The sequence below is a fragment of the Papilio xuthus genome, unplaced genomic scaffold (assembly GCF_000836235.2).
Source record: "Papilio xuthus unplaced genomic scaffold, Pxut_1.1 DF824655.1, whole genome shotgun sequence".
Lineage (NCBI taxonomy): Eukaryota > Metazoa > Arthropoda > Insecta > Lepidoptera > Papilionidae > Papilio > Papilio xuthus.
Genome location: NW_013533994.1, coordinates 4263917 through 4278530, shown reverse-complemented (window position 1 = coordinate 4278530; position 14614 = coordinate 4263917). Strand labels below are relative to the sequence as shown.

Below are 14614 nucleotides of genomic sequence, written 5' to 3'. Positions count from 1 at the left end.
GCGGGGTCTGCGCGGGGTGCGGGGCGAGGGGTCGCAGGGGACACCGCAGCCTTAGCAGGAGAAGATCCGCTACCCTGTAATCATTTTTTATTGTAAATAATCATTGAATTATATATTTGGGCGTATACCCCACGCGTGGGCAATACATCTCGGATTTATAGTGGGCAGTTTGTCGTATAATGTATACGTATGTGGGAAATGTCTCTCTTATGTATACCTGAAATCAATAGCAAGAATTAAAAAGACTTGCAAAGTAAAATTAAAGCTTATTTCAATGGTATAAAGTTCAGTTTCATTTGCGATAAAAAAATCTGCTCTGCTCTCGGTTAGGTGGGGAGTGCGTTTTATTCCCTGATCGTGGGCAATGACTTACTTGCTAAGTGGGCAATGTTGCATAAAGCTGGGCGTGGGCAATGACTCACCTGCTCAGTGGGCAGTGGCGCGTACCCGTTGGGCGTGGGCAGCTCGTCCACAGGCACAGGTCTGCCGGCCGCGTGCAATCGTATCGCGTCCTGGTACTGCTTCACGATACGACCCATGCGACGAGCTTTCGACGAATTACCTTGTTCTTTAGCTTTCGCTTCTTGATCCTAAAAAAAATTGTTTTTTTAATTGAAAATACGGCGCACTGTACACGGAGGGACGTAAAGTACAATATTTTTAGTAACACGTAACATATTCTTGAGTTTATTCAACGACTAGCTTTTGCCGGCAGCTTCGTCTGCACAGTTTTTAAAAAAAATTGTATTTCATGTGTTACTACATACTATGTAGCCTATGTTTCCTTCCAGATGGATGTTCTACATTTATACCAAATTTTCTCAAGAACCTTTGAACTGTTCTAGAGAAAGTTTCTAACATACATCCAAACATTCACAATTGATATTAGGAGTTAAAATTAATCGAGACATACAGATCGGCAGATATTTAACGACATATTACCTGGAATGCAGCAAGTCTTTGTTTCAAAGCTTCAGCGAGTGTTGTAGCTGTTATCAAGCCGGCAGGTTCCGGCTCTGGCTCCGGAGGACTGGGTTCTGTATGCATATTGTTAATTCGTTAGTTAAACATTATAAAAACAAGTTATTTCTACTTATAAAAGTAACCAAAAAGATATAACTTCGTCATCAAAATATCCGAAGAATTTTTTTTTTCAAAATTTTGGTTTTTATTAAAAAATCAATTATTTTTAACCTGTTGAATTCTGCACACTGTCTTCTCCTTTCTGTTGCGATTTGAATGCAGCTGCGATAACTTCAGGCGTAGGCAGTTCACTGAGGTCCATCTGTTCACCGGCTCTGTATGCTTGCACCACCAGGTCGAATTGTTTCACCACCTTCAAGTGTTCTAGTGCTAATGCCTTATCACCTGACTGCTTGCAGGATAATGCAGCTGCTTTGAATTCCTCTTTACGTTCTGAAAAAAAAGTTTTTTTTTTACGGTTTTGTCAAAGCACACTTGTGATATTTTTTAATAAAGTAACAATTATTTAACTGTCAAATAAAATGCAGTAGAATTGTACAAAATAGACAGCATTATTAAGTCATAATTACTCAAAATAATCTGCAAGCCCTCCTGTCTCTCCGGGCTGATCCCCTGCGACTCCACCCTAGGAGGTGGGGGAGGAGGTTCCGTGGGTTCTGGAGCTATCGGCGGCTCTGTAGCTTCCAGAGGAGGAGATACTGGCGGAGCACTGGGCACAGGTTCAGATGCTGCAGCAGGCTGCTCAGAGGCAGGTTTGCCTAAGCTGACAGGTGGTGGTATGTCCTCATTCTTGATAGGTCTGCCTGCTTTAGCTTGTTTGAGTAGATCATTGAGTGTTTTTAAACCACGTCCAAATCTGTAGATGAAAAATTTGACTTTCATATCTTACGAGGCAACTTGTAATAATGTACTACTGCCATTTGAGTTCCTAAAATTACTTTAGAGAGATTCCAAATAATCTGCTAAGTTTTGGGTTCACTGCACAAGTTCAATAGCTGTCTTGGATGATTCAACAAAGAATTACAATGAAGGTTAACCCTTGATCAACATTTAGAACTATAATAATAAATTGTGAAGTTACATGTACCTTCTAGCACGGCTACTCTCTCCACTCTCCTTGGCATGTTTCTCCGCTGCACTGTAGTTAGTGATCCTGTCCTGTAGCACACTGATAACACTACTGTCTGTGCTGGTAGGCGGCGGGGGCGCGGGGCGAGCAGCGCGGGGTGGGGGAGAAGGTGCCTCATCATCATCTATGGCCAACTCCTTCAGCTCACTCAAAAGGTCAGGGTCGTCATCATCGCCTAGTATTTATGAAGTAATTTTTTTTAAGTTTTTGAACTTATTTTGTAACCTTTTGTTTCCATAACTTAAGATAACTACAGTAGTGATATTCTTAGCTAACCAATGTTACACAAATGAGGATTTCCTTCATTGAAATGAATTGAGGAAATCACAAATGAGACAGTCATCAATATAATTCATTTTAAATAGCATAATAATAGCATCTATATCTTAGAATCACAGTTGAAACTGGATAAGCAACAATCTAAGAGACTAGCTTATGTACTACATTACTTATTATGCTTATGTACTTTTTAACATTTTACATGGCTAGACTTGATTATGACATTAATGAGTTTACATATTTTATTATTTTTTTAATTACATCTTACCTGACCCTTCATCATCAGATGGAATATCCTTGAGACTCTCAGCGATCATAGCATCCAAGTTGGCCGCGGGCATTGGTGCAGGTTTCTTAGGCCGGCGAGCTCCCCCACCACTGATAGCTGCCAATTCAGCTTCCAAATCGATGTCATCATCAGACAGATCAAGAGGTTCATCTCCATCGTCAAAGTCTGGAATATCTAGTAGACCAAACTATAATAAAAAAAATGTATTAAGTATACTGTATTGTTTTTAATATTTCGTATTTCTTTATTTATGGGTACAACATGTATTAAAGAGCATCTTAAATTTAAATTAAGACTTAAAATTTAAACTAATTAAGTGATTTTGATGCTTTCTTCTAAATGGTAAGATTAGTAGTTATATCTTTTCATTCAACACTAATCTGGACATAAAATTTACAACATAGTCAATTTTTATACGACAAAAGTTAAGAATTATTATGTGTTTTTGCTAAAAATCAAGCGATCTTTCTAAGACAAAACAAACAATGACTCACTTGGGACAAGTTGCTCTTTTTTCCACTACTTGGTTTGCGCGACATTGTATCTGATTATAAAGATGAATTAAAAAACTTTGATTGCAATGTGCTCAACAGGGTATTACAAGATTATTAGTACAAAAGATTTTTTTAATTTGTTAAAATTTTCTACTCAGTTTTTGACTTTGTCTTGTCAAAACTTGTCAATAATCAATAACAATTTTCTAACTGACATTGACTCATTGAATGAACGAAGAATATTAGTAAATGTCAGAGGCAAGCAGCTAATTTTATAGTCTGTAATTAACCGCGAGGCAATCACCTAGTCTAAAATATCCCTTAAAAATACCTCTCCTTTACCCCCTTTTACAACTTCTATTTGTTTAGTTGAAGATAGAGGAAGAGAATAAATACTATTCCGCAGAACAGAAATTGACTTTTTACGTCGTTACATTAACTCACTTGGGAATTAAGAGGTCACAAGACATATTAAAAAACGTTAATTTCATTTTGAAACACCTCATTTTCCCATATCACAAGAATGTATGTAAAATAAACCCAAAAATATGCACGTTTTTAGATTTTTTTTAGCGAAATGCGAAAGGAATATCAATTTCCTGTTTTAACATTTATACTCTATTTTGCTTTGCTCTATCTGTCTGTGGTGAGAGTGACGTATGAACAGCCGAAACGAAAACGAAAGAAAAGCCCTCAGTGCCGTTGTTATCTTCTAAAATTCCTGAAGAATGGAGACAAACGGCCAGGCTAATGGGCTTAAATCCAGAAAGAAAGACAACAGTGATGGGAAGGATAATTTATGGTAATGGTTATTTGTTATTTTACGAGTAACATACAGCATCCATGTAGGGTATCCAATGTGTCACACCTACGTGATGTCAAGATTCTTACCTGAGAACTATATGACCTAGCTGCGACGAACACCTTTTGTGTGCTAACAAGCGCTAGAGTATTCACTACAACATTCCATTCCATACATAAACATGTGGACTTTTGTGTGTAAGGTAATATTTTATCGTTCAACAATATTACGGTGAATGTCTCTTCCAGGTCTGCGATTTTAGAAGAAGTTCAAAACCAGGGTAACACTAAACTACCTTCAAACAAGAATGTATTAGTTTTGGGCGATAACGAAACTGGTAAAACCACACTCATAGCTAAGTTACAAGGTGTTGAAGACCCAAAGAAAGGCTCAGCACTGGAATATGCATATATAGATGTAAGAGATGAATATCGTGATGGTAAGTACCTTTATTATGTCAAATATTATTCTTATTAGAAAATGAAAGTAATCCCTGATTAATACAGTAACTGTAAACAGGAAATTTCAATGTTTTGAATCAACCCATAATGTATATAAAACCACTACAATATTACTATTTTCTAGTACAACTAGTGAATGGACACAACAACAAAGAAATGTTATATAAATAAAGCTAAATGAATATTTAAAAAAAAAGTTGCTTATCTGTTAAATGTGGAGTAATTAAGCATAATAATAATAAAAAATACTATGAAATTGCTAAAAGTTAATATAAAAATTAAAACATTATGTTACTTTAGTAATGTGTTTCCTTGTTTTAGACCACACAAGGCTCAGTGTATGGGTGCTGGATGGAGATCCAGGCCATACAAACCTGCTCAAGTTTGCACTAAATGAGGACACATTCCCACACACCTTGGTCATATTCACAGTAGCAATGACCACACCATGGGGCTTACTAGATCAACTACAAAGCTGGGCGTCCATGCTTGGTGATCATATAGACAAATTAGATCTCACACCTGGTAAGTACTCTTACTTTCTTACAAATATTAAAAATGTGAATGTTTAGATGGATGGATGTTTGTTTGAAGGTGTCTCCAGAGTGGCTGAACTGATCTCGATGAAATTTAGCATGGATGTAGAATATATTCTGATTGACTTAAAGTCCTATGTCCCCCTAGTGAGGCAGAGGGTGTCCACAGTGCGGAAGAACATATAGGATACTAATTAAGTTTTTTTTTAATTCCATGCAGACAGTGTCACAGGCTATAGCTATTTATAAAATTAATATTTCTGATGGACTAAAACACAATTATGGTACAGTCTACAGATTTTACGGTTTTAAGTATAAATCCTATTTGAGGCTTAATCATAGCATAATCTTCATGTTTTTTTTTTAAACAATATTGTTATTTAAATATAATTTTATATAAAGAAAGTTCTCAGTTCATTGTAACATCCGAGGTGAACTTTGTCCTGTTATCTCTTGAAGTGTCACTTTCATATGTAGTTGTGTAGAATTTTTACACATATAGCTATTTATTTATAGTTTAAATCCTCTTTTGCTACATATATCTTGTTAGAAATAATGAAATATTGATGTAGATATCTCAAATTTGTTTATGTTTACTCATAGTTGAATTAATTTGCTTGTGCATTTTTGTTGACATCAATATTGTTTTGTTATCTGTGATCTTACACAATAGGTTTTTTTGCGACATTTTACAATAGAGGCTTATCTTCTTAACTTTGATTTAATCTTCAATAAATTTATATTGATAATATTTAAGTCTGGTTAGTTTGAAAACTTTAAGAGTATGATATAAAAATGAATCTGAATATTTTATTACTGGTTTAAAACTTATTAAAGGTATTTAAAAATAAACATTTTCTAAGTTGATAAATCACTATATAGCACATTTATAATGCGTTGTTTATTTTACGATGCAAATATTTCCGTTAAGATGCTATAAAAGATCCGGATACGACGTTATACGATAAAAGAGCTTAAAGTTAAAAGCTCTAAGTTTAAAATTCCTCGTACTTTATGGTAAAGTTTCAAAGACACTAGTAGAATATTAAGGTCCAACATAATGTTTATTTCTCGACGCTGACTCATTCTGTTACGTCAGTGACGTCTTGCGTAGCTTAATCAAATGCTATGTTAAAACCAGCTGCTTTATTCAATGACACATTGTCGACAGGTTATATGACTTTTGAACTAAGCTTAATATGTGTTTAGATATAAGTGTATGTGTTTACATATGTGTAAACGATAATTGTGTGCACCTGAGATGTTATAGTTATATTTTGTTAGACAATTGAAAATGTCAAGTTCAATGTTTACCGATTAAAATTATCTTCGCGTCTGTCGAAAACAAATGCTGTACTTAAGTAGGGGTACCATCTTAGGTCGCGGATGAAAGCGCAAGCATGCCCGTGGCCTTGCCATGATGCGTAGGAGGAACTGGGTTTAGTAGGTATGCTTCCCATCCGGAAGAGAATCCCACATAACTACCGCGTTACCCCTCGGGGCGCGGAGTATGCATAAAGCATTCCCCTCTGAAAAAACAGAGGGGTACTATCTTAGAATGATCGTAGATCCGTTGTTGGTGGAAAATCTTCATGTTTCGCATTACTCTGACGAAGTATTCGCACTTACGCCAGCCCTAAGAATTGACATCGATCGATATCTTGACGTCCAGTTCTCTCCCCTTGTTGTCTGTACGTACCATCATATAATTGAGTCTACGTGTTAACTTATTAGTCACAAAAATAACCTCTTTTTAAATATTAATAGGCTTCTATCGGTAGCAAAGGAGTTTGCCTAAATAGCTGACCTTATCCGGCTTCTAAAGGTCACAAACACCTTTCGTCCGATTTTTTTCGGGTATTTAAGTCAGGTGATTGACCGTTAATCAAGTCTATTATTTGAGCACTAGATAATAATATCTAAAATCTTTTCTAACGTCATTAAAATATTAGAAATAATCTCTTGAAATACGTTTTTTTACGCCGAAACTAAGGAGTTTCAGTTTATAATTCAATTACCAAAAGTAAGTTCAACTAATTAAAACTCATAGACAATTAACACATTAAGGAAACGTTACAATTACATCTTATTAGAATAATTTATTTCCAGTTAGTAAGCTTTTTAACTTATAACGGGTTTCTAATCCGGTAACGTAAAAATGTATTTGTCTTAATCTTCACTTAGATTTTACATCTGTTCTATTGTTTACTTTTGTACGGGAAATAGAAAAAAAAAGTTAAATTAAACAAATTGACTCCACCTAAAATCTAGTTTATTTACACCCTGTATATTGTCAGCTCTTTTGAATCTGACAAATACGAAATAATATTCAGTAGAAAGTATATGCTTTTGTGAAAATAATTCATGAAGTTGTCTGATATTATGAACGTAAGTATAGATGTTTTCATGAAGGAAAGTTGATTGCGACAGTTTTTAAAATATTTTGGCACTTTAGTTCTTGTATGTAGCAGAGTGGCGAGTGCGACGCTCTCATCTGCAATTAATTTGTGAAAGTGCACGGCCGCGGGAAATGACCGTTGCTGACAAATTTATACATCACTACGAAGCTGCAATACGTTTTTTTTTATTAAAGGAAACGGAATAGCGAACGATTCATGTTTTTTTCAACACTTTATAATTAAATTACGATATAAATAATGCAATCTGAACGCTCTTTGCTTTAAAATGCATATGAAGAGCATTTTATGATAGTATTTTGAAATTATATGTATCCTATGGTCAGTCGAGGCGTTAAGGTAGGGCGAGGTGGTGCGGCCGCCTAGGGCGTCGGGCATAATGGGACAACGCAAGCGCCAGAGTTAGATATAAAAGGGCACATGGGATGCAAGTAAGATAGGGTAATTTTGGAGGATTTCTCCCGACATGAAAAAAGGGGGTGTCGTAAAAATCTCGCCCAGGGCGCCAGAATCTGGCCCTGCCCATATTGTCGAAATTACTGATTACAATTAAAACTTGTCAGTTAACTACCACAATGACGTCAGCATCATTGTACTGGTTGATATCTCCAGCTCCACAATTATAACATACAATGATAGTTATACATGCATTACTGTTGAGTTGCTTGTAAATGAATCTATACATCTAAGAAATTCCCTCTGAATTTAGCTTCAAAGATTGATTAAGCCATTTCAACGCGCTGTTTGGTCCATAGACCCATGTTAAGTAATTAGTAACGTGGCCTTCTCTCAAATTTACCTATCTATATTATATTCATCACCTCGTGTATGTCCCCACCGAAGGACGTAAAGTAGAGGGCTGTAGGGGCTCAAGGTCAAAAGCTTTGGTCAACGGCGTTGGTCCAATCACGATTGGTTATTTGTACACATTTTTATTTAATGTTATTACATACAATATACATAATTAATTATATAACACTACTTTATCGTGTGTTAACAGAGCATTGTTTGAACGTTAGTATCCTAAATAGCGTCCCCTGTATCTTAGTGTGATGTTTCCAGAACAAAGGTTGGACAGTAAGAAGGCACAGACGCAGAAGTGGCAACGGTACACGGAGCCCGGAGACGAGCTGGAGCCTGCTACGTCGCCAATGAAGCGATCCTCACGCAACTTGGCGGATGAACTCGCGCATGATGATGATGATGACGCGCCGCTGCCAGAAGCCGTGCTCACAACCAACCTAGGACTGGATATTGTCGTCGTTGTAACTAAGGTAAGGGTTGCTAGTTAGATGTGGTTTTTCTATACACAAGTTTTTTTTTTACGTTGTCGTGTTTAAGTTATCACTAAGAAGTGATATAATCACCTACATTTGTTTTAAAACGTTCAGTATTTTTTAAAGAAAAGGGTTACCGATTTTTAATTTTAGTAAATAATGCCTGCCGAAGTCGCTAAGAAAGACTTTTAGTCCAGATTTAGTGTAGGAAATCTCCACTGAGCGACTATTAACTTAGTGATAATAGTGCGCAATAAATGAGCAATTACGTTGTTACATCAGACGGACTACATGAGCACATTGGAGAAGGAACACGACTACCGCGACGAGCACTTTGACTTCATGCAGCAGTGGGTCCGCCGCTTCTGTCTGCAGTACGGCGCCGCACTTTTCTATACCAGTGCCAAGGAGGACAAGAACTGTGACTTACTCTACAAGTACCTCACACATCGGATATACGGCTTACCATTCCGCACGCCCGCGCTTATTGTTGAAAAGGACGCGGTGCTCATGTGAGTATTTTATACATAGATTTATTTTTCTTATATAATAGATTTATGAAGGATAACGCCTAATTTTATAACTGTAACGTATTATGTGTTTGATGAAATCCCATTTTTATAGCATCATCTTTTAATATCAAATCGCAAAGAAATATTTTCATGAAGAGAACAAACGTCGTAACCTATTGAAATTTTTAACGCGCAATCATGGAATAATATTTTGTCTAGACAAGGAGTGAACAATCTTAATTTTGGTAGTTTTTATAGATGATTTGGTACAAATATATCAATAAAGTGTGCATGTCCGTGTATATACATCACTTTCTTATTATATTTTTTTGTATAACGTTTACTTCATGTTTTGTGTATGTTGCGTGCTACCCATTTTAATAGTAAAGGGATATTTATGAACCCCTGGTCAAACCCCACCATATAAAATGGACGGGGAAGGACAATTAATAAACGAAACGATTATTTTCTACTCTATCTATATAATAAGTAGAGTGGTAATTTGAATGCAACAGAATTTCAAAATCCTAGTGAAAACATTGGCATTACGTTTTCTTACGTATTAAACTATTTATCCCTTGCTTAACTTTGTTTTAAAATGTCAGTAAAATACCACAATTTCACTTTATCTAGTGAATGTTGTTGTTGTGATATAAAAATAATAGTAAAAGTTGTGAATTGCATTTGAGATGAGGCGGTATTGTGATAGGGTGAGTCATTTGGCGCATGTCAATGTGACTCACAGATCGATAGTCCGCTCTGCAGTGTTAAGATAAACTTATTCCGCATATTTTCTAATTTGCTATTGGCGTTTTTAATACTAAAGTAACAACAAACGGTCATACCAAAACATGAAAATTTTACTAATATTATAATTACGAAAGTAGATGGATGGATTTGTTAGAAGGTATTTCTAGAACGGCTCAAAGGATCTCGATGAAAGACATAGATGTAGAACATAGTCTGGAAGAACATATAGTCTACCAATTAAGTTTTTTTTTAATTTGGTGTGAACGTAGTCGCCGCCGATAGCTAGTCTTATATGCACGTCGGCTTACGCATTTATAATATAAGCAAAGATTTCTTTTTTCTTTTTTAGTCCCGCTGGATGGGATAGTATGAAGAAGATCAGCATATTGTACGAGAACATGCAGTCTTGCAAGCCCGATGACTACTACCGCGACATCATCGTACAACCCGCAACGAGGAAAGTCAGTATTATGTGCTATCTTTCTTTAATTTATACTTCCTATGTATTTATGAGCTTCGGTGGCTCAGTGGTCAAGCACTTGACTTGTAATCTGCAGGTCCTGGGTTTGAATCCTGCCATATACCAATGTGTTTTTCGATTTCTGATTTACATATGTACATTTATCCGACGTTTTTACGGTGAAGGAAAACATCGTGATGCAATCTGCACATATCTAAGAAGAAATTGAAGGATATGTGTGAAGTCAACCAACCCGCACTTGGCCTGCGTGGTTGAGTATGGCCTAGTCACCCCTAACTAAGGGTAGGCTCTGAGCTACTCAGTGGGGACGTATAGTGAGCTGATGATGCATGATGCATGTATTTATATTGTTGTTTGTGTTATTATTTGAAAATGACGGGGACGATGACTGTATGTTTTGGTTGTAGTATTTGTTGTGAGAGGAAGGTGTTGTGTGTGCAGAGCGGAGGTCTGCGCGAGGCGGAGGTGTGCGCGGAGGACGAGCAGGCGTTCCTGCAGCGTCAGCTGGCCGCGCTGCAGGCCGGCGCCCCCGCACCGCGCGCCGACTCCCCGCTGCGCGCCGCACAGCGCACCGCCGCACAGGTACCCACCACTACACATCTTGCTCATACTTTTAGAACTTGTCAATATGAGTGTTTCCACACAATGGGATTTTTTCCCCATTGGATCGATTGAGTGCTTAGAATAAAAAAAAATCCTTTGGTTCGATAGATTCTGGTTAACCGTTCGCTTCCGAGACCAAATTTCCCCTTTAATACATATCGTTATCTCTATTTTGTCAAAGATAATGTCAGAGTAGCAATCTTTTATATTGAGATTTTGGTCTTAGAAACCCACGAATAGACCATCAAAGTTATCTCTTTCCGTGAAAATACGGGTAACTAAAAATCCTATAACTCATTATATCACTTCCATATAAAATAAAATAAAAAAGTGACTGTGTCGGACTGCAGCAGTCTTGTCATGTAATGTCTTAATAAATATAATTAATTTGTTTTTGTGACACATTGATAAATATTGTACACTTGTTGGATAGTTGGACGGCACAAAGATCAGCATGGGCGGCGGCACTCCGGGCAACGAGGGCGTGCTGGCGAACTTCTTCAACTCGCTGCTGTACAAGAAGACGGGCTCGCCGGGCGGGGTGGGCGGCGTGGTGGGGGGCGCGCGGGCAGCGGACGCCTCGCCCGCCGCCGCCGCCGCCGCCGCGCGCTCTGACGCCGCCGCCGAGCTGGACCGCCTCACCCGCGCCAAGCGCGCCCCCCACCCCGCGCCCCTCGACCTCAACGCCTCCGACTGCTAGCCCGCTGCCGCACTGTCGCAGTCAGTACTACACACTATCGCCCGCCAGTACGCTCGCGCTAAATTAAAAAAAAAAAAAAACTTAGTTGTTCTTCCAGACTATGTTCTACGTCCATGCCAAATTTCATCGAAATCCATACAGCCTGGAGATATCTGCTAGCGTACATCCATCTATACATTCGCATTTTCATGTTAGTAATATTGAATAAGCCAGCGCTGCACCACGATCTACCTTATGTTAAATGATGTGGTCAAAAGATGACATGCGCTAGCTTAATAAATGTCTATTGACTCTACTTTTACTTCCATTCTGATGGGAAGTGGACGAGGAGATGCATGCGGGCATGTCAGACTATTTTTTACAGCTATAAATGACTACTGCTGTTAGTTTAATTTTTATTTGTATTTTAATTTCAGATCACATTAGCGAGCGAACACGAAGTAAGTCTAGCTCCGGCTCCTCCAGTGAGCGACGCTTGCGCACCGCGCCAACAACTGTTTCAACCTTACTCTATACATTGCTGGCTTGTACTTGGTTGTCGTCGTCTCGGTGACCTCACGCATCGATGTAACTCGAATACATCTGTACCGTCGACTACTCATGTCTGCGTCGTGGTGTCGCTTGCAACCGTCGTGTGGATTCGCGCGCTGTCGCGGCGCTGTGATTGGTCGGCCGATCGCGACGGGCGATGGCTATTGGTGGAATTTCATTGTGACGTCATGTAGCGCGCTTGCGTCGCGGCGGACGTGTCAATATCGGCAAAGAGTGATTATAAATGTATTGTTTATATAAAGGAATAGATGTATTGTAAATTTAATTTGGTAGGATCGGGCCATTTTCCTCATAACGAAATTATTTCATATTTATACCTCGAAAGTTATAAAGATAAAAAATATATAATAAAATACTGTTATATAATCGTGTCAAATATCAATGAAATGACTAATAATAACAAAATTTTTAACATAATTAACTGACTTTTAGTTATACGGAAAATGTGTCTATTTCTACCATTAGGAGCAAGTTTGTAATACATTTCCATTACGCTACAGTGAAGTCGAAAAGCGGAAATTATTTCCTATTTCATAAATGTTTTATTTGTAATATGTTTTTAATGATATTAATTAAGTATTTATTTAGTTAGCCTCAAGTGTACGTGATTAATAAGATTATGTGACGGCAACAATACGTATTTTTTAATAAAAATTTTTTTAATGCAGTCCAAAATGGCCGTCATCGACATTTTGTATACGGACGAACCGTCGTTTCTGTGGTAAAACATTTGAAATATTAATTTAAACTCTATTGCAACGAATTTTAAGCATATTTTTTTGCAACTGGTAAAACTTGAACTCCCTATACTTAGTAATTGTATACAAAACAGAGGTCAGGTACAAAAATGTCTAAAACTATGTGTTAACCACAGTCAGGACGGGCCTTCTGTACTTAAGTAAACTAGGAATGGTTCAGAACTGAGATTAGGCGATTTCCAAAACAACGTGATCTTCTTCAACGGAAGACTGGCCGTGCGATATTCATGTATAACTCAATCACTGTTTTGTACAAAACTATCTTATTATGAACAAAGACAACAACGTTTGTAAACAAAATTCATCCGTAATTTCTTAAAAATTAACCACTTTGATATGGTAACACTGAAGAAATTCTACCAATTTAGTAGTATTTTATCTTGACAATTGTGTGTTGCCAGTCATGTGCGAAATTTACCGAAATGTTTACGCGTACAAAATTGTGATATTTATGATTGTTGCCGTGTATGAACGATGGTTTACCTTCTATTGCCCGCATTATTGCGGCAGCTATTGACTTGAATTCGTTGAATATTTTCAAGAATAGTCAATATTAAATAAGGTAAAGTAACCCATGTACTATACATAGATAGACCCTTAAATTTAAGATTATCTGTAAAAAACACTTATTTGATGGTTAAAATTGGTTCTAACGCAATCGAAAAGTCATTGGATGATGACTATTCGTATTTGTGCGCCTAAAGACCTACCAAATTTAAACAAAACTAATTATTTAATGTCTTGTCCAAATTATCGAGAGTTTAATCCTATTAATTTTATTGCACAAATTATTTTAGTTTAAAAACAAAAAAAACTGATATAATTTTTGTTACTCGGTGATCATATTTGAGTTGCTTAAAATTTTATTTATATATCAACAATATATATTGGTAAATAAATAATAATACATTTCTAAAGTATATAGTATTCGAGTGTAATTCGTATTAAAATGTAATAATATGTAATTTGTAAGGGACTATCTATGTATTTAGTGCTTAATGTCAAAACAGTTATTTCCCGTGTCATTGTTCATTCTGTCGGTTCACTCGTTTCACGTAAACTATTTGATATTGAAATTAATGGTGACCTTTATTGTTGCTCTTTGTAGCCGAATTTATTTATTTTAATTCGCTGATTTTTTCGGGAGATTATTTTTTTTATATCTGGCCACATTTAATGGAAAATGTACGATAACGAGTGTACACATTTTTTGTAATTCGAATTTTTTTTGTGGTGCAATACAGAACATTCCAAACATGGTTTGGTGCTTATTATTTTAGTAAAATTATCGAATACAATCTGGAGTTTCATTTTTTTCAATATATTGCCCGTTCGCTATCTTCGTTCACAAAAGTTCGGTTAGTGATTTACTTTTTAAGCACTAAAGGTCACTATTATTAAAAATGTTTACAATTAAGAAAAATGCACACTTAGAAGACCACAGACCATATCGTAGGTACTTAAAATAATTATTAATCTTGTAGCTTCGATAAAATAATCATAATTATTGACGGATATGGGCTTAGCTTTCCGTATACAATTCCTAAACTTAAGTATTTATAAATGTTAATTATTATTTTTGGGATTTGT

The 14614-nt window shown here is 36.7% G+C and overlaps 2 protein-coding genes across 2 annotated transcripts in view; one reads left to right on the top strand and one right to left on the bottom strand.

Annotated features, from left to right (window-relative positions):
* l(2)gd1 (lethal (2) giant discs 1) overlaps positions 1-3384 on the bottom strand; it is a 9478-nt gene extending 6094 nt beyond the window's left edge. Inside the window, exons 1-8 of the mRNA XM_013325938.1 lie at positions 3176-3384; positions 2661-2868; positions 2072-2288; positions 1554-1840; positions 1195-1416; positions 943-1037; positions 423-590; positions 1-74 (exon numbers count right to left, since the gene is read on the bottom strand). The exon at positions 1-74 is cut by the window's left edge and continues 128 nt beyond it. Coding sequence (XP_013181392.1) covers positions 1-74; positions 423-590; positions 943-1037; positions 1195-1416; positions 1554-1840; positions 2072-2288; positions 2661-2868; positions 3176-3220 — 1316 coding nt within the window. The 5' untranslated portion in view covers positions 3221-3384. The remainder of the gene's footprint in view (positions 75-422; positions 591-942; positions 1038-1194; positions 1417-1553; positions 1841-2071; positions 2289-2660; positions 2869-3175) is intronic.
* A 437-nt stretch (positions 3385-3821) lies between these two features.
* On the top strand, positions 3822-11624 carry Dlic (dynein light intermediate chain; the record flags this gene model as incomplete). The annotated part of the gene is made up of 8 exons (XM_013325536.1): positions 3822-3977; positions 4226-4416; positions 4760-4963; positions 8454-8665; positions 8951-9180; positions 10280-10391; positions 10853-10993; positions 11448-11624. Coding segments are annotated over exons 1-8 (1341 nt in total), but the record flags the coding sequence as incomplete, so codon positions are not given.
* Between the last annotated feature and the right edge of the window lie 2990 nt (positions 11625-14614).